General features: G+C 44.1%; 1 protein-coding gene across 2 annotated transcripts in view; it reads right to left on the minus strand.

Moving 5' to 3' along the window:
- The window catches only part of agmo (alkylglycerol monooxygenase), a 530082-nt gene that overhangs the window by 416603 nt on the left and 89695 nt on the right, over nt 1-23784 (minus strand). For both annotated transcript variants that reach the window (XR_015078446.1, XM_085988392.1), the window contains exon 3: nt 11201-11352. Coding sequence is in view for 1 of the 2 variants with exons in the window: in XM_085988392.1 (XP_085844518.1) it covers nt 11201-11352 (152 nt within the window). In the remaining variant the exon portion in view is untranslated. The remainder of the gene's footprint in view (nt 1-11200; nt 11353-23784) is intronic.

The following is a 23784-nucleotide window of genomic DNA, read 5'->3' on the forward strand; positions in this document are numbered from 1 at the left end:
CCTTTGTTTTGTACCCTTTTAAATACCATTCACCTGTAATTTCAGCCAGGACTGACAAAGGGTCTACACCTGAATTGTTGATATGTCTGTCCTTTCCACAGATGCTGTCTAACTTGCTGAGTGTTTCTCATATTTTCTATTTCTGTTTCCAGGATCAGCAATTTTTTTGGGGGGGTTCTAAATACAATTAAATAAAAGTAGAAACTATTTTTTTTTAATACAACTTACCTTAATCATCTTAAAATAGAAGCATTTCATTGCAACAAAAAATAAACATTATCCTTAAGTTATTTGGGTTTTGAGGTTGGTTCTTTCAGATGTTGGTTCAGTTTTGTAAAATCATGACTCTTTTTCCAGAGCAATGCTGGGGAGAGGCCCCAGTAAGAACACAGCTAGCGAACAATGAGCAAGAAAATGTAAAATCAAGAGATTGTGCAAAAAGCATGTTTCCAAAGGAGTTCCAGTCACAAACTTTCTGTATTTTAATTACTGCTTTAAATTGTATTTGACACTGATATTTATACTGTAGTTATATTCCCTTATGAAGAGTGCAGTAAGTATTCCACAGGGAATTTTTGAATGTATATATAAATATGGATACTTTTAAAAATTCAATCAGAACTTATTCGATGCAGAATTGCTTTTCATTAAATTCATTTTAACTGAATTTAAATGGGAAAACTTGGCATGCTCATATCTATTCAGCTTGATATTTTCCAGTGCAACACATTGATATTTTATTAACATTGCATCCAATACCTTCATGTATGAGGAAAAGAAACTTATGAGCCTGCTTTCCTCTTAAACACCTAAATAAAATCAATATGGTTAAAAAAAAGTACAATAACCTGCAGTTATACAGCATGTTTCACATTCTCACAATGTCCCAAAACACGCTGCAACCAGTGAATTATTTAGTTGTGTAGCCACGGTTATTATGTAGGCAAATACAGTAGCCAATTTGAACACAGCAAGTTCCCACAAACAGTAAGTGAAATAAATGACCAGATAATCTGTTTTGGTAGCGTTGGTTGAATATTTTGCATGTTATGCATATAGGTTTAAGAACATAAGAATTAGGAGCAGGGGTAGGCCACATGGCCCTTCGAACCTACTCCACCATTCAATAAGATCATGGCTGATCTTCGACCTCAACTCCACTTTCCCGCCCGATCCCCATAAGTCCAAAAATCAACTGTCTCAGCCTTTAATATACTCAATGACTCAGCATCCACAACCCTTTGGGATGGAGAGTTACAAAGATTTACAATGCTCAGTGAAGAAATTCCTCCTCATCTCAGTCTTAAATGGCTGACCCCTTATCCTGAGACTATGCCCCCTAGTTCTAGACTCTCCAGCCGGGGAAACAATCTCTCAACATCTTTTTAGAAGAGATTATATTGAACAGAGTGTTATATACATTTGTGATGCTCTGTTTGAAACTTGTCTTAGAAAGTTTTGCATACTTGTATTTATTTATGCTTGCCAATCATTCAGATTTTATTTGGACAGTTCAGAATTAAACATTTGCCAAGAGTCCAGATTTGTTGTAGCTTTGCCCAAAATGTGATGAATGCACTTCAATTTTTTTTCTGGAAGCAGGAGTTTGAAGTATATCGGAAAATCAACAGTTAATGTGTTCTATAAATATTGAAGAGACAGTGGGTGATATGTTATTGCATTGTGTCAGGATACAGGCAAAATGATCTGCTCTATCATTATTTTCCAAGGCATACCTCACTTGCACAGCATAATGGAGGGGGTATGATCAACATTAATGCTCAACTCAGATAATCAAAAGTTATTATTTTAAAAGGGCACAGTCTTTCTGGTGAAGTGTATGGCAAACCTTTTGGTTTGGCTGGGAGGACAGCAAAATGAGTCAGGTATCTTTTTTGTCACAATGTTGTCCTGAAAAATGTTGTGATTACAGCTGTTACAATTCATACTTCTTCCCAAATCCTTGTATTCATGCTCAACACAAAAGCCTAGATTTTCTGATCATCGTGACACAACGACAGTGTTAACCCATTTATTTGAAAACCAGTAAATCGATCATAAACTCTTGGCAAAAAAGTCATTTTCCATAAACAAGCTTGCATCTCCCAGTAACCAAAACTTGACCTTATGCTTAAAAGTATCTGAGATAGCTTGCCACCAGGCAAGGAATGTGCCTTTCCACCACTGGAGTATGCAGTGGAAATAATACAACCTATATCCTGCATCTCTTTCCAAATCAGTGAAAAACAATAAACTAATAGATCATATAGCTCAAGCTGAAAATTACTATACAAGTTTATTTACGTATCAGCTATGGCTCAGTGATAGCACTCTCGCCTCGGAGTCAGAAGGTTATGGATTCCATCCCTACTCCAGGAACACGAACACAAAATCTAGGCCGACAATCCAGTGCAGTACTGAGGGCTTGCTGTATGGTCGGAGGTGCCATCTTTTGGATGAGACATTAAACAAAGACGTCTCCCCTCTCACGTGGGCACAAAAGATCCCATGTCACTATTTCAAAGAAGAGCAGACTAGTTCTCCCTGCTCTCCTGGCCAATATTTATCCCCCAATCAATACTTAAAAATAGATTATCTGATCATTAACACATTGTTGTTTGCAAATTGGCTGTCGTGATTCCTACATTACACAACAGTGATTACACTTCAAAACAACTACTTTGGAATGTCCTGAGATCGTGCAAGGTATTATATAAATGCAAGTCTTCCTTTTTTATTATTAGAAGTAAAACTTACACAAGCAAAAAAGAAATCACCAAATCAAATAGCAATACAGCACTTCAATTAACTTTATACCATCTGTTCCAAAACAATAAAAGGTACAACTGTATACCTGGAACACTTGAAATACTGCCAGATATAAGGTTTTAAAGACCATAGTACTGTGCTGCATACTGCATAACTTTGCCCTGCAGAGGCATGATAGAGGCTCTAAAAAGAGGAAGGCCCCCTAAAAAGGCTGCATAACAGAACTCAATGCGAGCTGGGAGAGCCAGTTGGCAAGCTTTCATACTGGAGACTCTCTCTTAACTTTGAAATGTGGACACTGCATTACAGTCCTATCAACATCTTTCATGCCTTAAATCTTCCAGGTAACTCACAAATATCACAGTCCTGCTACCTGATGAAACAGGCTTGCAAACCTTTGTGAATGACTAGTGTTTCATTCCATGATGTTTTCCTTTGGTGATGATGTGTGATGTATGCATTCTGGAACCTGTTCTTCTGATTCATCTAGGTGCTACCAGAATGGCAGGAATATGTGATATGGTTGGCTGTTGTGTGTGCAAAAGAACCTCTTGGAATTGACTGTAGATATCCTGGGAGTTCCCATACATTCAATAGTGGACTTTACTGTTGTGACATTGTCAAATAATCTGTGCACATGGTGAGTGGATTCCTCCATATGAGCAACCATCTCCGGCAAGTCGTTTGGTGCAGTCCTCAATGATTGCACCAATGCAGTGGTCAGAAAGTGTCCTTCTTTTGAAAGCAGGTCCTGTGAGGTCCTGGGTTCATAATGGAGGATGCACACAAGCTGGCCCCTGGACAGCAAGTATCTGCTCCTCCCTTGCCATCACCAACTGATCCTATTCACTTGTGCTTTTTGCATCACCCAATACACTCCCTGCTACCTCACGATCTAAATCTTCCTCTGGTATCAGAGATGTGCTTGGGAAAGAGAAAAAATAAATGACAGTGTGTGGTGTGAAGTGCTGGAGGGCCCAGTGTCACTTCGGAGTCAGATTTAGTACACCTATAGAAGATGATGATGATGAAAAGATGCTATTATGGTGCCCTTATGTGAATGCTGCATATTCAGCTGCTCATAGAAGGAATGACATAGTAAAGTGATTCAGTACATTGCCTCCAGTTTTGTGTGATGTCACTCAAGGCATTCCTGCCATTCTTCTTCGGTAAATTGTCTGGAGGTCCTGAGGTGCTCCATCAACAGGCTGTTTCGTGCCCTGCTGAACTGGCATGTTTTCAAATAGAAGAGTATTGGATTGCAAACCATGACACTTGCCTCATTAAGCTGCCTCATGGCTTTAAATCCTGCTGCAACATGGGATTTCCCATCCAGCAATGGGCAGGAAGTTCAAAGTGGGAGTTCTGTGAGATTATGCACATGAAGGCGATCCAGTAAATACACATGAAGCCATTGTACTACAGGTCAGCTGGGTGCTCTCCAACTAATCACAAATCTAGGCTAGGAACTCCAAACAATCAGAGCGACCATGACTTCCACTTTAAGCTTTGCAGTGTTTAGGCCAAATTCATATTAAAAGGATTTATGAATTCAAACTGGATAGATCCTTGAATGCACCACAACTCTCACTGTACCGTATATGTTTATAAATGAAGTCAAAACCTGCCAATCACTGCAATGTGAATTAAGTTCCCCTTTAAATGTAGCATGGCTACTGTGAACTCATTTTTACATAATACTCTGGAGCAGCAGGGGTGCACATGGAGCTTTTGAAAACATTTTCTTCAGAAACTTGCATGTACCTATTCAGTTCAGTATCAAGATACAAAAGCAAAATACTGCGGATGCTGGAAATCTGAAATAAAAACAGAAAATGCTGGAAATACTCAGGTCAGGCTGCATCTGTGGAGAGAAACAGAGTTAATGATTTAGGTCGATGACCTTTCGTCAGAACTGGAAAAGGTTAGCGATGTAACAGGTTTTAAGGAAGTAGAGAGGCAGGGAAAGGGGGGAGGGGCGGAGAGTAAAGAACAAAAGGGAAGGTCTGTGACAGGGTGGGAGGCAGGAGAGATTAAATGACAAAAGGGATGATGGTGCAAGGCGAAAGGAGATGGTAATGGGACAAATAAAGAAACAAGAGGTGGGTCTAGATGAGGTGTAAATGGGAACATCAGAATCATCAGCAACAGCTGCTGTCCAAAAGAATGGCATCACAGGTTATGATCTGAAATTTTTTAACTCAATGTTGAATCTGGAAGACTGTAAAGTGCCGAATAGAAAGAGGAGGTGCTGTTCCTCGAGTTTGCGTTGAGCTTCATTGAAACAGTGTAGGAGGCCGAGGTCAGAGTGGGAGTGGTCCGGATTTTCTGTTTTTATTTCAGATTTCCAGCATCTACAGTACTGTATTTTGCTTTTGTCTTTTAGTCACCTTTCCTAATATCTCTTTATGTGGCTCGGTGTCAAATTTTGTTTGATAACGCTCCTGTGAAGCTCCTTGGGATGTTTTACTATGTTAAAGGCGCTATGTAAATGCAAGTTGTTGTTGTTGAAATGTAATAGCTTCAGTTCCATTTAAAGGCACTTCTTCCCTGATGACTCTTTTCCAATTCCTATCATGTAGGATTACAGGAAAATACCAGCACAGACATGATGGACCAAATTGCCTATTCCGAGCTGCAACATTCTATGGCCGCGATTTTATTAATGGAGGCGGGTTGAGTGCAGGTTTGATGATCGGCGGGTTCCAGTCCCGCCGCCAATTTCAGCCTCCCAGAAATGAAGATTTTGCCTTAAAGTGGCCTGATTAATGTGTCCGTGTGCGCTACTCGGCCCAATTAGTGGGTGCGGGTCTGCTACTCACCTCTGCTGACGTCTGTCAGCCAGCTGTATTTAAGGGGCTGGTGCAGCATTGTTTCTCATCCATCCTTTCCTGCTGCTTCTCGTTGTTCAAATTGTGCCCATGACTGCTACAAGAGCTGAGGCCTCTCCCCGATTTGATGATGACTCCCTCCATGCTCTTGTGGAGGAAGTGAGAGGGCGCCAAGAGGTACTGTTCCCCTCATCTGGACAGAGGAAGCCTCCTCAGCAAACCAAGGCAGCCTGGCTGCAAATTGCTGAGGTGAGCGCCAGATCTTTGTGTGCTCGCTCCTGGGTGCAGTGCAGAAAAACGTTTAATGACCTGGTACGCTCAGCAAAAGTGAGTATAACATCACACTTACCTTCAATCTGCTCCCCATCTCCTCTCATCACCAGCATTCTGCATTGTCAACCTACTCCTCCACATCCCACTTTACCCTTAACCATCCCTCTCTCTCTATGTAGAGAATCACTTCACTATTCTGATACATATGTACCCCTCACACTCACTATCACTGTTATGCAATGCCAACAACCAACAATGCACAGGGAGGGCCCTTGGTACTGGCACCTCACTTCATCTTTGTCTCCTTCTAAGCATCTATGCTCTGGACTCTCTACACTCACTTCAACATTCTCACTCCAACTCCACTTGTGTCCCTCATTGCAGGAAAAGAGAGTCCACAATAAGAGGGAGAAGGCCAGGACAGGAGGAGGACCACCTTCCATTGTCCAGCTGAACACTGCTGAGGAAGCTGCTCTGGACATCGTAGGAGGTGCTGAGGATCTGGAAGTGGGGGATGGTCAGACGGGCGCATCACAGCAAGCTGGTGACAGAATAGATTTGCAGCCCTCTCATTTACATTGCATGAGTGACTGATAACTCAAACTGTATGAGCATCAGATGCCGTATGATCATCTGCACAATTTGATGTGCATGCTACATTAATATCACATGTTTAACTCATGCCTTTACTCCCCCACAGGACCATTGAGAACCCCCGTCCCCACTGTCCAGGAGGAAGAGCCAGAAGACTCTTCAGAGGAACCTGCAGCCTCTGAGGGAGCAGTGTCAGCAGAAATGAGCACACCCAGCACCAGCGCAGAGACGCACACCTCAGTGGGTCCTTCACGAGATAGAGTAATGTTGTCACCTGGTGTATCACAGCTCACAAGTGAGCATCAGCAGATGCTGGAGACAGGGACAGCAGTAGAGAGTCCTCGTTGGAGGCCGCAGGATGCTCCTAATTCTGCTCAGCTGCAGGTAGACGCTGTACCTCTGGGGCCATCCAGAAAGAGAGCGGTGCTGGAACTCCAGGAACAAGTGCAGGAGTCTCTGGCAGGTTTTGCATCCAGCGTAACTGAGAGTGTGGAGAGAATGGAAGAGTCCATCTCTAACATGAGTACTGCCTTTGTGGAGGCAATGGCGCATGAATGCACCATCATAGATAGGATGGCAACCTCCGTGGAAAGGATGGCTACAGCCATGGAGGAAGTAAGTTGCCAGAGTCAGGAAAACATGGTGACTGTTCAGAATAGAATTACATCTCTGGAGGAGCGATGGGCAGCTATTGAGCAGAGAGACCAGAGCTTCATGGATGTCCTTGTGATGAGGACTGCCAGTGCAGATACAGGTCCTCATGGACCCCCTGATGTGCAGCAAGGTGCTGTCCAGCCACGTGCTAGCTCTGAAGTGCGACTGACCCATGAGAGGGATGTTGGTGGCAGGCAACAAGTGTGGGCTCCTCTCCAAGCGCTCACACTCCCATGCCAGTGTGGAGCCCTCGGTCAGAGCTCCACCAGATTCCTCACCCAACTGAGATGGCCATCTTAGCTCCTGCACAGACACAGGAGGAGCAGATTGTTGCCGAGCCCTCCTAGGCTCGCAAACCCAGAGGACGTCTGCCAAAGCTGTCGAAGCAGAAGCAGCATCAAAGTGAGCAAGGTGGCTCCATATCTGCTGAAGCCACAAGGGAAGCACCATGTAGAAGCACGCGTAAGAGAAAGATTCACAAGGGTAATCACTTGGGTGTTTTGATGTAATACATATTTAGTATAATGATCGGCATTTCAATTGTAATAAACAAATGTGATGGCAAAGATTCAAAGAGTTGGCTTATGTGTGCCCAGAAATGGAAGTCTCACAGTGAGGTGTCAGGGCATCTTTCATCTGTAATGATGGTGGCGAGAGTGATAGGAACCCACAGTTTATTGTACATGGTGTATGGTGTGTTAAGAAGGTGACAGCCACATGTGTTTGCTTCGTAAACTTAAGCGAATCTGGCATAGATTAGTGCATCCCTTGCATCACGGGCAGCAATGTGCTTGCGTGCTGGTGGAACTGGCGCATCCGCCTCTGCAAGGTCTTCCTCCTCCTCTTCCTCCTCCGAGGAGACCATGCGCTGAGCCACTTGTTCCTCAGGCAGCGGGAAGCCATGCTGCTGTGCGATGCTGTGCAGTGCACAGCAGACCACGATGATTCTGGAGACCCTGGCTGGTGAGTACTGGAGGGCTCCACCTGATCTGTCGAGGCATCTGAATCGCATTTTGAGCAAGCCGATGGTTTGCTCGATGATGGCTCTCGTGGAAATGTGGCTGGCATTGTAGCGCTCCTCAGCTTCGTTTGGTGGCCTCCTCAACGTAGTCATTGGCCCTTGTCTCCAAGTAGCCATCCGGAAAGTTGGATTGGCGGATTGAACAGCTGAGGCTCAGTAGACTGCCACAGGATGAACGAGTCATGGCAACTGCGAGGCTACTTTGCGCAAACATGCATAATGTTCTTCCTGTGGTTACACACCGGCTGGACGTTAAGGGAGTGGAAGCCCTTGCGGTTGACAAATACAGCTGGATTGTGATGGGGTGCCTTAATGGCCACATGTGTGCAGTCTATGAAGCCCTGCACCCTTGGCAATCCTGTCATATTTGCAAAGCCAAGTGGAAAACTGCCCAGGTATGTCCTGTCCACAAAAAGCAGGACAAATCCAATCCGGCCAATTACCGCCCCATCAGTCGACTCTCAATCATCAGCAAAGTGATGGAAGGTGTCATCGACAGTGCTATCAAGCAGCACTTACTCACCAATAACCTGCTCACTGATGCCCAGTTTGGGTTCCGCCAAGACCACTCAACTCCTGATCTCATTACAGCATTGGTCCAAACATGGACAAAGCAGCTGAATTCCAGAGGTGAGGCGAGAGTGACTGCCCTTGACATCAAGGCAGCATTTGACCGAGTGTGGCATGAAGGAGCCCTAGTAAAACTGAAGTCAATGGGAGTCAGGGGGAAAACTCTCCGCTGGCTGCAGTCATACCTAGCACAAAGGAAGATGGTTGTGGTGATCGAAGGTCAATCATCACAGCTCCGGGACATCGTTGCAGGAGTTCCTCAGGGCAGTGTCCTAGACCCAACTATCTTCAGCTGCTTCTTCAATGACCTTCCCTCCAACATAAGGTCAGAAATGGGGATGTTCGCTGATGACTGCACAGTGTTCAGCGCCATTCACAACTCCTCAGGTAATGAAGCAGTCCATGCCTGCATGCAACAAGACCTGGACGACATTCAGGCTTGGGCTGATAAGTAGCAGGTAACATTCGCGCCACAGAAGTGCCAGGCAATGACTATCTCCAACAAGCGAGAGTCTAACCACCTCCCCATGACATTCAACAGCATTACCATTGCCGAATCCCCCACCATCAACATCCTGGGGGTCACCACTGACCAGAAACTTAACTGGAACAGTCATGTAAATACTGTGGTAACAAGAGCAGGTCAGAGGCTAGGTATTCTGTGGCGAGTGTCTCACTTCCTGACTCCCCAAAGCCTTTCTACCATCTACACGGCACAAGTAAGGGGTGTGATGGAATACTCTCCACTTGCCTGGATGAGTGCAGCTCCAACAACACTCAAGAAGCTCGACACCATCCAGGACAAAGCAGCCCACTTGATTGGCACCCCCATCTACCACCTTAAACATTCACTCTCTCCACCACCGGCGTACCGTGGCTGCAGTGTGTACCATCTACAAGATGCACTGCAGCAATTCGCCACGGCTTCTTCAGTAGCACCTCCCAAACCCGCGACCTTTTCCACCTAGAAAGACAAGGGCAGCAGACGCATGGGAACACCACCACCTCGAAGTTCCCCCCTCACCCCCCAAGCCACACACCATCCTGACTTAGAAGTATATCGCCGATCCTTCATCGTCGCTGGGTCAAAGTCCTGGAACACCCTACCTAACAGCACTGTGGGAGTACCTTCAGCACACGGACTGCAGCGGTTCAAGAAGGCGGCTCTCCACCACCTTCTCAATGGCAATTAGGGATGGGCAATAAATGCTGACCTTGCCAGCAACGCCCACATCCCATGAATGAATATTTTTTTTTAAAACGCACCGCGTTTACACTTGCTTCATCCGTGGAGAAGTGGATGTAGTTGTGCGCCTTTGCAAAGAGGGTATCGGTAACCTGTGTGATGCAAGTGTGTGTGGCCGACTGGGAGATGTCGCTGATGATTCCTGAAGCAAAACAATGGAGGGCAGTGGTGACTTTGATAGCCACCAGTAAGGGGTGTCCACCCGCTCCTCTGGGCTCCAGGTTTTGGTGCAGCATTGTGCAAAAGTCAGCGACTACCTCTCGCGAAAGTCTCAGCCTCCTTTGCCACTGCTGCTCAGTCAAGTTGAGGAAGCTCATCCTCGGCCTGTAAACCCTGTGTTGGGGGTATTTCCTGCGGCCAGGTGCAGCCCTACACTGACGCCCTCTGCCCTGTGCAGCATCAGGTGGGTGAGGAGGAGGTTGGCGCTCCTGTTGTTGTTGCTGCTGTTATGCCTGGTCCTGCTGCTGCTGCGGCTGCTCTTCCTCCGAATCCGAGAACCAGGATGAGAGGATATAAATGGTTCCCATTCCGCTGGTATATATGTCAGTTGAGGACTAGAAGTTATAAGCTCTCAGTCAATGTGGGGAGAGGGTTTTCCAAGGAGGTCACAGTGCATATGGATCTCAGCTTCACCACTTACAAGCTCAGTAGACCTGCAAAGAGTGTTCCAACAAAGTTCTGTCATCTGTAAGTCAGCCATGTCGGAGCTCTGTTTTTATGCTGGAGCTGCAGCTGTCAAGAAGTCAGGCAGTTGCTGAACCCGGCACAATCAGCTGGCATGGTTTGCGAACGGCATGGAACACGCTGAAAGTGTAATAAAATGGCAAGACCCTGTTAAAATCGGCCTATCTAGGCAGTTAACAAGCTGTTAACTGCCTTAAATGCCTCTCCCGCCGCTTGGTGGCGGGACCGATCGGGACTCCCAGAACCGGCACTTGGCAAAGTAGCGTGGAGGCGGGATCGCAACCTGCCGTCAATCAAAAAGATTTTAACCTCTGACCCGCCTCCAAACCCGCCCTCTGAGCGCTGGCAAAATCGCAGCCTATGATTCTATCATACCATGAAATTACTTTAATATCTACCAATTCAGGAGAACCATTCTTCACACAATCTTACAGAAGGAGTCTCAATTAAAAAGTTGAAGTATCCCATATAAGGAGCTATGTATGCCATAATCTTTATTATTAATAAGAATATATAAGCATAGTCTATCAGTAAACTATTGTTTCAAAACTTTCCTACCGTGCGACATTCGATGGAGCCAGTAGTAGGCAAAGTCGACTCCTAAAAATGCCAACCACCATGTCCAGGGTGAATCCCATGGGAGTACGAACAGCCTAAAGTTCTCCCAGATGTAGATGTAACCAGTCAGCTCAATGCTTCGGCTCAGTAGTCTACACAAAAAAAATATAAATTTAGTAGTGTTACTCTTTTCCAAAAACAGACCTATATGTGACAAAGCTTAAGTCATGACTATGTTACAAGCTCATTTTAGTAAAATAGCCAGAATTGGAAACATTAAAAACATTTTCAGTCATAAACTGAATACCCAAAACATTCAGTTGCCACAAAACATAAATATAGATAAAAGCGGCAAGCTGCAGAAGTCATGTGGGCTGCTGGGGATAACCAAGTGGCATTAATCTATCAATCTCATCTTTTCTCTGCATTTCTTTTCATCTCCATTTTCTATACTTCTCTTTCTCAACAGCCCACCTAACTGAGGGATATATGAGAGTTTTCTTCTCAACATGGAGAGCGAGAGAAAATAAGGCACAGAAATTTAGACAGACTGTCCTAGCACGCAATAACAACGTAAAAGCCTTCTATGAATGTTGGGATAGCTCTGCCTCCATTATAATCTTAGGTTTCCTCTTAATCATCAGGTGATAGAAAGAAAAAGTTAATTCCAGTACATGCACACAGGGGATTGCATCCCATCAGTGGGAGGACAGAAGTTCACAATCTCCTGTGTAAGACCCCTCACTGAATGCAGGAGAGTTTGTAGATATAAAAATATATTTAATATTAAAATATAGATTGCCTGCAAACACTTTCAGTTGCTCTTGTCCACAAAAACAAAAATGAGAAAACTCATGGGTGAGTACTGTAACTCATTCTTCTGCCTGGATAGAGTTTGCCGCCTACAAATTCTGTTCCTTAGTAAGACACTATGATTCATGGGTATTTGCTGAAATTTGAAACATAATTATAAATTATAAAAGACAAGCATAACAAAAGAATTAAACGGACTGAGCTAATGTGATTCAGCGGCGGGGGTGGGGGGGAGGAATGGACAACGCTGACACATCTTGCTAAAAATACAGCTCGTGTCAAGCAATCATCAGGCTCAACCTCTTAATGAAATGGAGAGCCAAATGAAAATTAAACAAGAATCTCTTTTTTTAAGTTCAGAATCATATTTATTCCATCCAATCATAATTCTGTGCAATTTGTTTAAATTCTGGCCTTCTACAATAGCTGCATGAAAAATAGGGAGGTCACATATTACTTGGAAAATACAAATCTAAGTGGGGTGGAGGAGCAAAGGGATCTTGGAGTACAAATACTCAAATCACTAAAAATAGCGATACAGGTTAACAAGGCCATTAAAAAAAAGCAAACCAAGCACTAGGGTTTATTTCTAGAGGGATAAAATTGAAAAGTAGTGAAGTTACGCTAAACCTGTATCAAACCTTGGTTAGACCACACTTGGAGTACAATTCTGGTCGCCATATTATAAAAAGCATAGAGAGGTACTGGAGAGGGTTCAAAAAAGATTTACAAGGAGAATACCAGAAATGCGGTTGAAGAGAATAGTATAGATGCATTTAAGGGGAGGCTAGATAAGCATGAGGGAGAAGGGAATAGAGGATTATGTCGATAGAGTTAGATGAAGAAAGACGGGAGGAGGCTCGAGTGGAGCATAAATACCGGCATAGATTGGTTTATGCCAAATGGCTGTTTCTGTGCTGTTTATCCTATGTAATCCTATGTTCATTCCATTATAGGATCAGAAGAGGCCTTCCAGGTCTGTGAAATGGAAAAGTTCCTGGAAGTCTAGTGGTGAGTATGCTTCCAATTTTAACTCTGGTACGTGGCCTATTTTTCAGCTTTGAACAATTAAACCCAAAATGTTCATCCCCCTACTTATAACTTTTTCATGAATTCTTGAGAAGTGCTGCAACAATGTTCATAGAACAGTTACCCTTCATTAACAAACTCTATCGAGTCTGGGTGGCGCAGAGGAGCAAAGGGATCTAGGAGTACAAATACACAAATCGCTAAAAGTAGCGATACAAGTTAACAAGGCCATAAAAAAAGAAAACCAAGTACTAGGGTTTATTTCTAGAGGGATAGAATTGAAAAGTAGTGAAGTTATGCTAAACTTGTATCGAATCTTGGTTAGACCACACTTGGAGTATGGCATACAATTCTGGTCACCATATTGAGAGAATCTGGAACTCGCTACCACAGGGAGTGGTTGTAGCAAATAGTATAGGTGCATTTAAGGGGAGGCTAGATAATCATATGAGGGAGAAGGGAATAGAGGGTTATGCTGATAGGGTTAGATGCGGAAAGACAGGAGGAGACTCAAGTGGAGCATAAATGCCAGCATGGACTGTTGGGGCCGAAGGGCCTGTTTCTGTGCCGTATATCCTATGTAATCCTATGTAATCCTACCAGTTTGAAGGTCAGTACAAGAGTTAATTCTTTATGACTTTTAAATTAGAGTCCAATTATTTTAAATTTCTCTAGTGCCTAGATAATCTTTCCAGTAAAACATTAAATCCTGCAGAATAAACATCAGCTTACCGCTTCTGGCTGAATATGAGCATTCTTTCACTCATTGGAAAGAGCTGGGTCTTTCACAGTCATGGAAGAATGCACTTATCCCTATATCTATATGCAGTGTTATTAAAGTACTAACATTTCATAGTTATATAATGCTGACATCATACTCTACTTCAGCAAATTTCTTCTACTCAGAAAATGCAATTTTACCAAACCCGGCTACTTCGGGCTGTTCGCTGAAAGCCTTGCAGCCCTGACTCTCAGCTAGTCTGCTGCAGGTCTTAAAAAAAGAGTGCATTAACTCCCCTGATTACTCAGTTGATAAAACAGTGTTTAACTCAGTTATAGAGAACAAAAAGTCTTGGATTCACTCCTTGGTCCATGCAAAGTTAGGTGATAAACACGCAAGATGATAACAGGGTTCTAACAATTTGCCTAAGGAGGAGGGAAAAAAGCAATTAAGCAATTTTCATCTCCTGATCACTAACCCACATGATTGTGTAGCCTGCCGATACGGAGTATCTAGTCTCACAGTTGAAGAGGCTGCACTTAAGTGAGGTATCTCACAGCACCCTAGGCCCATAGATCACACAAATAATTACAGATTCAGCTCACATTAGTTCATTCATCCACAATGACCAGATAGTTTGTGGAATTCAAAAGACTCTATCCAGAAGTCTGTTCCATGTATTGATCACTCACTCTGAAAAAGAACTTCCTAATATCAACCCTAAATTTGACTTCTGGTAGTTTGAACCTGTATCCCCTTGACCTATTACCTTAATTTAGTTTGAAGTAATTTCTGGATTTACCTTTTGCACACAATTTACCATCTTATATATATACCTTTATTATAAGATCACTTCTCAGATCCCTCTTTCAAGACTGAAAAGCCAAAGTTTTTACAGTCATTCCTCATAACTCAGACCAGACACTAGAAATTAGCCAAGTGGATCTTACTGCCTGCAATGCTCAAATTTCTCCCACATCTCAACAACCAGAAATACAGAGCACTGTACAGTTTGATTTCCACTGACTTGTACTCTACTACTCTAGCTATAGAATTCAGCACTATTTTCTCTCTTGTTTGTTGCTCTGCAATGGTTGGACATGTTAAACACGAACTCCAAGACTGCATTCACACAGCAGCTTTACTGTTGCTGCAAAGATGAAAAAGATGATGTTTAAACAGCGGCAATGGTAAATCAAAGCAATCACCAGACCAGATTTAACCACAGTAGCTTGTGCTTTCAGACCCAAACTGTAGATCTCAAGACTGAAGTAAAAATGGGGTCTTCTACAGTTGATGTCCCAAAGGCATAAGTCATTTCCCAATTGGTTGTCCATCCTGGAAATGTTAAAAATTATTTTAAAGGTAAAGATATGAACTAAGCTGTTTTGTTTGCATAAACTAACATTATGACATCACATAACCAGCAATGACATTGGAACAAGATCAGATTGAGTCTTTAAGTTGCCTGTGCGAACAGGGCCTACAAACCTGAAGCCACTTCAACAGAAGGAATTCACTTAAGTTCCATCAATGGAGTATGAATGCAATGAAGAGTCCTAGATCTCTCAACTTAATCCTCCACACCATTTCATGGTGTGCATGTATAGAACAATACCCCAGGCAAGAGTCAATGCATTCAGTAATAAAAGAGAGTGGAGAAAATGTGTGCGAGGGTGGGGGTGAAATTGGTGCAAAGTTCAGTGCTAAACACCAATCTGAGTCATATACGCAGTGGGAATTTTCAGTTTAAATATTCAAATGTTTTGTTTCCATCTTTCTCTATGTTATTGATACTATTGTGGTCAGTGATCCTCTAATTTTTTCTATCTCTTGCCTCCTGAGCTCTAAATGCACCGTTGCACATGCTCTTCATTCTCCCTATATCAGTACTCTTGAAATCCTACTCTAACTTGTGTTCCACGGGATCTCAAACTGAACATCTGTTTGCTTCCCCAAGTCTTTCCTCGCTCCTCAATCTTCAAGCTTTTTAAACCAAAGCTTGACATCACCTAATTACTATTTCCTGATTTATCCCATCTTTTCTTTTGCTCTTAACTTTGGTGATGTCTTGCGCTACACGTCTTGGCCCTTCATTTGATGTCTCAATTAAACACATAAGCAATTGTGCATATAAAGCACAACTGCCATCCCAGAACACTGATCCTAAGGGTTACCGATTGAATAGATGGCTCAAGACTCCTCAAAAAAGGAAGTGAAAGTTTATTTGGATTTGATTTTTTTTAAGTAACCACTGATTTAAAAAAATACTTTTTCTTTGGTTGATGGGGTTTTGCAGGCCTCCAGTTTTAAATATTCATCTAACAGAGAAGCACCCATTTGAAACTGATATACAGACATCACTTGGTCTTACCTGTACTTTCATTTTTAGGATGTCTGCTCTCTCTCTAAAAAAAGGGGGAAAAACTTAGAAACACGGGAGTACAGGTTGGAAATGACTCTGTAGTCCATCTGATGGATTCCAAACGGTCTTAAGTGTCAGTTGTGGCTCAGTTAGTAGCACCCTCGCCTCTGAGTCAGAAGGTTGTTAGTTCAAGTCCCACTCCAGAGACTTGAGCACAAAAATCTAGGCTGACACTCCAGTGCAGTACTGAGGGTGTGCTGCACTGTCGGAGGCGCCGTCTTTCAGATGAGACGTTAAACCAAGGCCCCGTCTGCACTCTCGGGTGGACGTAAAAGATCCCATGGCACTATTTCGAAGAAGAGCAAGGGAGTTATCCCCAGTGTCCTGGCCAATATTTATCCCTCAATTAACATCACTACGTCCATATTTCTGTAGCTGGACTTGCTTGGTAACACGGACACACATCACATGCTATTCAAAAGCAGGATAGATAAAATGGCACTGTAGGAAAAAAAGTTTGTTTAATTTGGGGTTAAGAGAAAAGCAGCTGATGATCGTGATGAAGCCACAGAATGTAGCAACAACTGGCCAGATATATGAATTGATATTTGGAAAGTGAAGCATGATCTTTGGATAAACTGTCATAACAAAAAAATGAGGCCCGCAGTAAAAACTCAAGAAGTATCAATGTTAAGAGAATAGTGAACATTTTTCATAACATACAATGGATAACCAAATATCTCTTTGCAAAAGAAGATAATCAGAATACAAAAGCTCACTGGCCCATAAGATTCTGCAGGAAAACTAAAAAAGTGAAAAAAGTTGACAGCACACAGGCATCTGAACTGGATTTCATCACTACGAGGATTAGCCATACTACTTACCAGCTGGTCAAGAATTATCATAAGCATTTAGGTCACCTGGAATAGTTGAACTGCGGGAAATTCATGAACTAACTCTTGGAATTTGACTATAGTGTTCGAGTGCAACAAATCAATGACCACATCACCAAGGAGTTGCAAAAGAAAATCTGCAACCAGATCAAAGCGGTTCAAGGTAAAATATCAATTTTAACTGATAAATCTACAACCTGAGCAACAAAACTGCTTTATTGACATAAGGTAAAAGTGACACTGATAAAGGAATAGCCCTTATTACATGTTCTTGACCTATTCCAACTCAGAAATGACAAACTATTGCAGAGCTTGCTTGAGTGTAAATAGTAATGGATTCAATGACAAATGTATTGCTGTAAGAAATCACACAACACCAGGTTATAGTCCAACAGCTTTATTTGAAATCACAAGCTTTCGGAGCGCTGCTCCTTCTTCAGGTGAAGTGGAGAAATGCATAAAGACACAGCTTATATAGTCAGAGAATCATGTCAGATGTTTACAGGTAACCTTTCCAACTGCCATTTATCACACCTCGGCAGAGAGATAATCACAGCAGTCAAAGGTGTGAATGGTGTCCAAACAGGTCAGTCAGGGAAACATTACATCAAAGAACAATGAGGTGGGGTCACAAGGGGTCAAATATTGCAGATGCTGGGGTCTGTATGAAAAACAAAAAACATTTTTTTTGGCTGGAAATCACAGCAGGTCCAGCCGCATCTGTGTAGAGAGAACAAGCCAATGTCGACTCGAGTCTGGATGACCCTGCATCAGGTGGGGTTACATGTAGCGTGACATGAACCCAAGATCTCAGTTAAGGCCGTCCTCATGGGTGCGGAACTTGGCTATCAGTTTCTGCTCGACGATTTTGCGTTGTCGTGTGTCTCGAAGGACACCTTGGAGAATGCTTACCCGAAGATCGGAGGCTGAATGTCCTTGACTGCTGAAGTGTTCCCCGACTGGGAGGGAACACTCCTGCCTGGTGATTGTTGCGCAGTGTCCGTTCATCCGTTGTCGCAGTGTCTGCATGGTCTCGCCGATGTACCATGCTCCGGGGCATCCTTTCCTGCAACGTATGAGGTAGACAACGTTGGCCGAGTCACATGAGTATGTACCATGTACCTGGTGGGTGGTGTCCTCACGTGTGATGATGGTATCTGTGTTGATGATCTGGCATGTCTTGCAGAGGTTGCTGTGGCAGGGTTGTGTGGTGTCGTTGTCGCTGTTCTCCTGGAAGCTGGGTAATTTGCTGCGAATGATGGTCTGTTTGAGGTTAGGCGGCTGTTTGAAAGCGAGTAGTGGAGGCGTGGGGATGGCCTTAGCGAGGTGTTCATCGTCATCGATGACATGTTGAAGGCTGCGAAGAACATGGCGTAGTTTCTCCGCTCCGGGGAAGTACTGGACGACGAAGGGTACTCTGTTGGTTGTGTCCCGTGTTTGTCTTCTGAGGAGGTCTATGCGATTTTTCGCTGTGGCCCGTCGGAACTGTCGATCGACGAGTCGAGCGTCATATCCCGTTCTTACAAGGGCGTCTTTCAGTGTCTGTAGGTGTCCATCGCGTTCCTCCTCGTCTGAGCAGATCCTGTGTATTCGCAGGGCTTGTCCATAGGGGATGGCTTCTTTAACGTGGTTAGGGTGGAAGCTGGAGGAGTGAAGCATCGTGAGGTTGTCCGTGGGCTTGCGGTAGAGTGAAGTGCTGAGGTGTCCGTCTTTGATGGAAATTCGTGTGTCCAGGAATGAGACTGATTCTGAGGAGTAGTCCATGGTGAGTTTGATGGTGGGATGGAACTTGTTGATGTTATCGTGTAGTCTTTTCAGTGATTCTTCGCCGTGGGTCCATGGGAAGAAAATGTCGTCGATGTATCTGGTGTATAGCGTTGGTTGGAGATCCTGTGCAGCGAAGAAGTCTTGCTCGAACTTGTGCATGAAGATGTTTGCGTATTGGGGTGCGAATTTGGTCCCCATGGCTGTTCCGTGTGTTTGGGTAAAGAACTGGTTGTCGAAGGTGAAGACATTGTGGTCAAGGATGAAGCGGATGAGTTGTAGGATGGCGTCTGGAGATTGGCTGTTGTTGGTGTTGAGTACTGAGGCTGTCGCAGCGATGCCGTCATCGTGGGGGATACTGGTGTAGAGTGCCGAGACGTCCATCGTGGCGAGGAGTGTTCCTGGTTCAACTGGTCCGTGGGTGCTGAGCTTCTGTAAGAAGTCTGTAGTGTCGCGACAGAAGCTGGGGGTTCCCTGTACGATGGGTTTCAGGATGCCCTCGACATATCCAGAGAGGTTCTCACACAGGGTTCCGTTGCCTGATGCGATAGGACGTCCAGGTGTGTTGGCTTTGTGTATCTTTGGGAGGCAGTAGAAGTCACCCACGCGGGGAGTACGTGGGATGAGAGCATGTAGGATGCTTTGAAGGTCTGGATCGAAGGTTTTGATCAGTCTGTTGAGTTGGCGGGTGTGTTCTTTGGTCGGATCTGCGGGTAACTGTCTGTAGTGTTCCTGGTTGTCCAGTTGTCGGTATACTTCTTTGCAATAGTCTGTTCTGTTCTGTATGACGATGGCACCTCCTTTGTCTGCTGGTTTGATGGCGATGTTGCGGTTGGTCTTGAGAGCGTGGATGGCATTGCGTTGTGCTCGGGTGACATTCTGGACTGTCTTGTGAGTGCGGCTGATGAATCTGGCATTGATGCATCTCCTGACAGCTTGAGCATACATGTCAAGCTTAGGGCAGCGACCCTCCGGAGGGGTCCAATTTGACTCTTTCTTCTTCGGTCGCTGCACTGCGGATCCCTCTGTCTGCTGTTCCGGATCATTGATTGTCTCATTGGGTTCGCTGCTGACATCTTGGGATTTGTGGAAGAATTCCCGGAGCCTCATTCTCCTGATGAATTCCTCTGTGTCTGCCGCGAGACCGATGGGGTCCATTTTGGTGGTGGGGCAGAAATTGAGACCTCGGCTGAGAACTTCAATTTCGTCTGGTTGAAGGGTGTGGTCGGACAGGTTGACGATGGATTTCCCTGTGGTTTCAACCGTGGTACCGGGGGAGGCTTGGTTGCTGCTGCTGGTGATGCCAAGTTTCTCAAGCTTCCTGTTCTTGGTGTGCATGTAGGTAGCGTAGTTCCGTTGCCTTGTTTGTTTGGCGGTGTCTCGTAGCTGGTCTGCTGCGTCCTGAGCACAGGCTGAGAACATGGACTCCATCTCGGTTTCGAGGTTGCGGCGTCTGCTGTAGAGCTGGTGTACGAGATGGTTGAGGAGTGTGCGAGAGGTACGACGGCAGAGTCTCTCAGCGTAGTCTGTGTTGTAGGTCGACTTGAGTGGGTTAGTGATCTGTAGTCCTTTCGGGATCTTGTCTGCTTTCTTGCATCTCTGTAGAAACTTGATGTCTGTGTCGATATGCGCGGTCTTCTTGGAGATCCTCTCCACTTTGAGCCGGCAGTTTGTGGTGTCGATAGTAGCCATGGTGTGGAGATGCCGGAGTTGGACTGGGGTGGACAAATGTAAGAAATCACACAACACCAGGTTATAGTCCAACAGCTTTATTTGAAATCACAAGCTTTCGGAGCGCTGCTCCTTCTTCAGGTGAAGTGGAGAAATGCATAAAGACACAGCTTATATAGTCAGAGAATCATGTCAGATGTTTACAGGTAACCTTTCCAACTGCCATTTCATACAGACCCCAGCATCTGCAATATTTGACCCCTTGTGACCCCACCTCATTGTTCTTTGATGTAATGTTTCCCTGACTGACCTGTTTGGACACCATTCACACCTTTGACTGCTGTGATTATCTCTCTGCCGAGGTGTGATAAATGGCAGTTGGAAAGGTTACCTGTAAACATCTGACATGATTCTCTGACTATATAAGCTGTGTCTTTATGCATTTCTCCACTTCACCTGAAGAAGGAGCAGTGCTCCGAAAGCTTGTGATTTCAAATAAAGCTGTTGGACTATAACCTGGTGTTGTGTGATTTCTTACATTTGTCCACCCCAGTCCAACTCCGGCATCTCCACACCAAATGTATTGCTGGTATTACAGCAATTCTGGGCAGAACAGGCATTGTTCAGCATTTGAGATAAATACAAACAAAGTGGCATTGTATAATCTACATGTTGTCCCTCGGTGATATCATCCAAAAACACATCAGATTCCACATGAACGTTGATGACACCCAGTTCAACCTCGCCACCACCTCTCTCAACTCCTCCACTGCCTCTGATTTGTCAAGCTGCTTGTCCACCATCCAGTATTGGATTAAAGAAATTTCCTCAAATTAAATATTGGGAGGAACAAAGACAATGAGCTGGATTTTCCAAGCCCCGAGGCGGGCATGGAGGCGGGACAGCCGATAAACTCGGAGAAAGTGGGGTCAGATGGCAAACCCGCCACCATCCCACCTCCGTGCCCTTTTGCCAGGAACATTACAGCAGACTCACAACACGCCACACTTACCTGGCGTGGTGTCCGGATGTCGGGAAGCCTGAAGTAGAAGTGTCAAAATTGAAAGAGCCTGTTAACTACCTTTAACAGGCGGTTAAGTGGCTATAATCCTCTTCCTGCCACTAGGTGTCGGGTCCATGTGCAAATCGGGGACCCGACACTTGGGAAGATTGATTGGAGGCGGGTTGACAGCGGATTTCCTGCCCGCTGTCAATCTTTGTGATTTTGCCGGCGCTCCCGCCTCCAAACCCGCCCCGAGTGCCGGCAAAATTCCGGCCGATGTCTTTTGCGGTGTCCGGATTGTTATGTAGGTGAACATGGCAGCCATTTAGCTACAGCAATGTCCCACAAATAGCCATATGCTGTATAAACCTCTATTGCTCCACAACTCTTTTTAATTACTTACTCTCGGGATGTGGGCATTGCTGGCAAGGCCGGTATTTATTGCCCATCCCAAGCTGCCCTGAGAAAGAGATGGTGGGTTGTCTTCTTTAAATGCTGCAGTCAACGTAGCTTGACATTCTTTGTAGCAGTTTGATACAGCTGAGTGACTTGCTAGGGCACTTCAGAGGGCAATTAACAGTCAAACACATTGAGATAGGACTAGAGTCACATGTAGATCTGACTCGGTAAGGTTTCCTCCCCAAAGGACATTAATAAACTAGTTAGGTTTTTACAGCAATCCGACAGCTTCATTGTCACTTTTACTAATACCAGCTTTTCATTTCCAGATTTTTTTAAAAATATCAACAGAATTCAAAATCTCAAGCAGCCATGGTGGGATTTGTACTTGTGTTCTCCAGATTAGTCCAGTTCTCTGGATTACCTAGTTCTGTAACATAACCATTATGCTAACATTTAATAAGTACAATATAAAATTCCAACTAACATTTTTATTATAAATATCATGCAATTTATATAATGGCTGAGACAGAATGTATTGAAAACTTTTATATCTAGGAGGATAGAGAGACTTACATCTAGAGGCTTTTTATATGGCCTTAAGTGCTCATGCACAAAATGTGAGTGTATTTAATTTAATTAAAAATAATTTAAATGCAAGTTAAAAAAGACAGAGCATAATTTCTCATCCTATCTCCCTATCCAAGCCCCATGTGGAACACAGCTCCTAATAAGACAGAGACTTTGTCATTTATTTTTATTTTCTTTTTTTCAGTGCATAATTGTGTCTTTTTTTTCCTGCAACATTTATTTTGCTTTTAATTTTGTGGATTTTGGGAGAACATGTAGGAAATGTTTATGTTGAAACATGTACAGGAAACTTTGGTTTATCCGGAGGTTAACTGTCCGGAATGCTCGAGCCACCGGCAAAAATCAGGAGCCGTTTAGTTAGGTTTTTTTTCTTTTCGTTGCTTTTTTTTCACCAATCAGGCTCTGCAAGGTCTCGCTGAAGCTGTTGCTAAGCTAGAGAGACGCTTGCAAGGTACGGCCAACTGTTTAGAAGCTGTTGCTAAGCAACAGGGTTTGTTGCCAGATACGGAGCTCAAAATCTCCGTATGTTTCAACATTAGCGCTGGTTTGTCCGGCAGTTTTGATGGGACGGCAACAGCTCGGTCCTGTCGGTGCCGGATAGCACAAAGTTTCCCGTACCAAACTTTTGCAAAATCTCTGGAAAGCGGACGATATTTAATGCATTTATAAGACTTCAGCATGACAGGTGGAACAAAAAAGAGAGTGAATATACCAAGTGGCTCTTATAATACAAACCTTCTGAGAGTGATAAGGCATCCAAGTGCAAACTGCAGAGTCTCATAGCAGTCACCATGAACGATGACTGATAAAATGAATGATGGGAGTAGATTTCAATGTGCTGCAAACACAGTACTTCATTGCTGAAATGATTCAAGATGAAAGAAGGCATGTCAGCAAGCACCAGAACCAGACTATATGCGCCTGCTATTATGTCACCAACCACAGCTGCAGGTTCTGTCATATCTGCCTGGCAATAACTAAGGACAAGTATCAGCAGGGAGCCAGTTGAAGATTGTGCCATCTGCTATAAGGAGACTTGAAGCCAATCTGCACCAGAGAGACAGCACTGCCAGACACAGTCAAATTAATTATTGACACCAACTTTTCTAACACTCTCTCTTCCCAGGCTAGCATAGGGATCATCACCAGTACCAGCCAATGTGCTACCCATACATATATCAAACAGATGACTGATGCATAATTCAGCATGGCCAACATTTACATCTCCTTTCCTGCCGAAGCATTAAATAAGAATGACACATCTGCCTAATTTCCTACAGGGGGTCATGATGAGGTTATTGATGGCAGGCATGTAGCCATCTGGGTGGGAGGCTC

This window comes from Somniosus microcephalus, chromosome 5 (genome assembly GCF_052327205.1).
Source record: "Somniosus microcephalus isolate GS21.2 chromosome 5, FLI_Smic_1.0, whole genome shotgun sequence".
NCBI classification, from domain to species: Eukaryota; Metazoa; Chordata; class Chondrichthyes; order Squaliformes; family Somniosidae; genus Somniosus; species Somniosus microcephalus.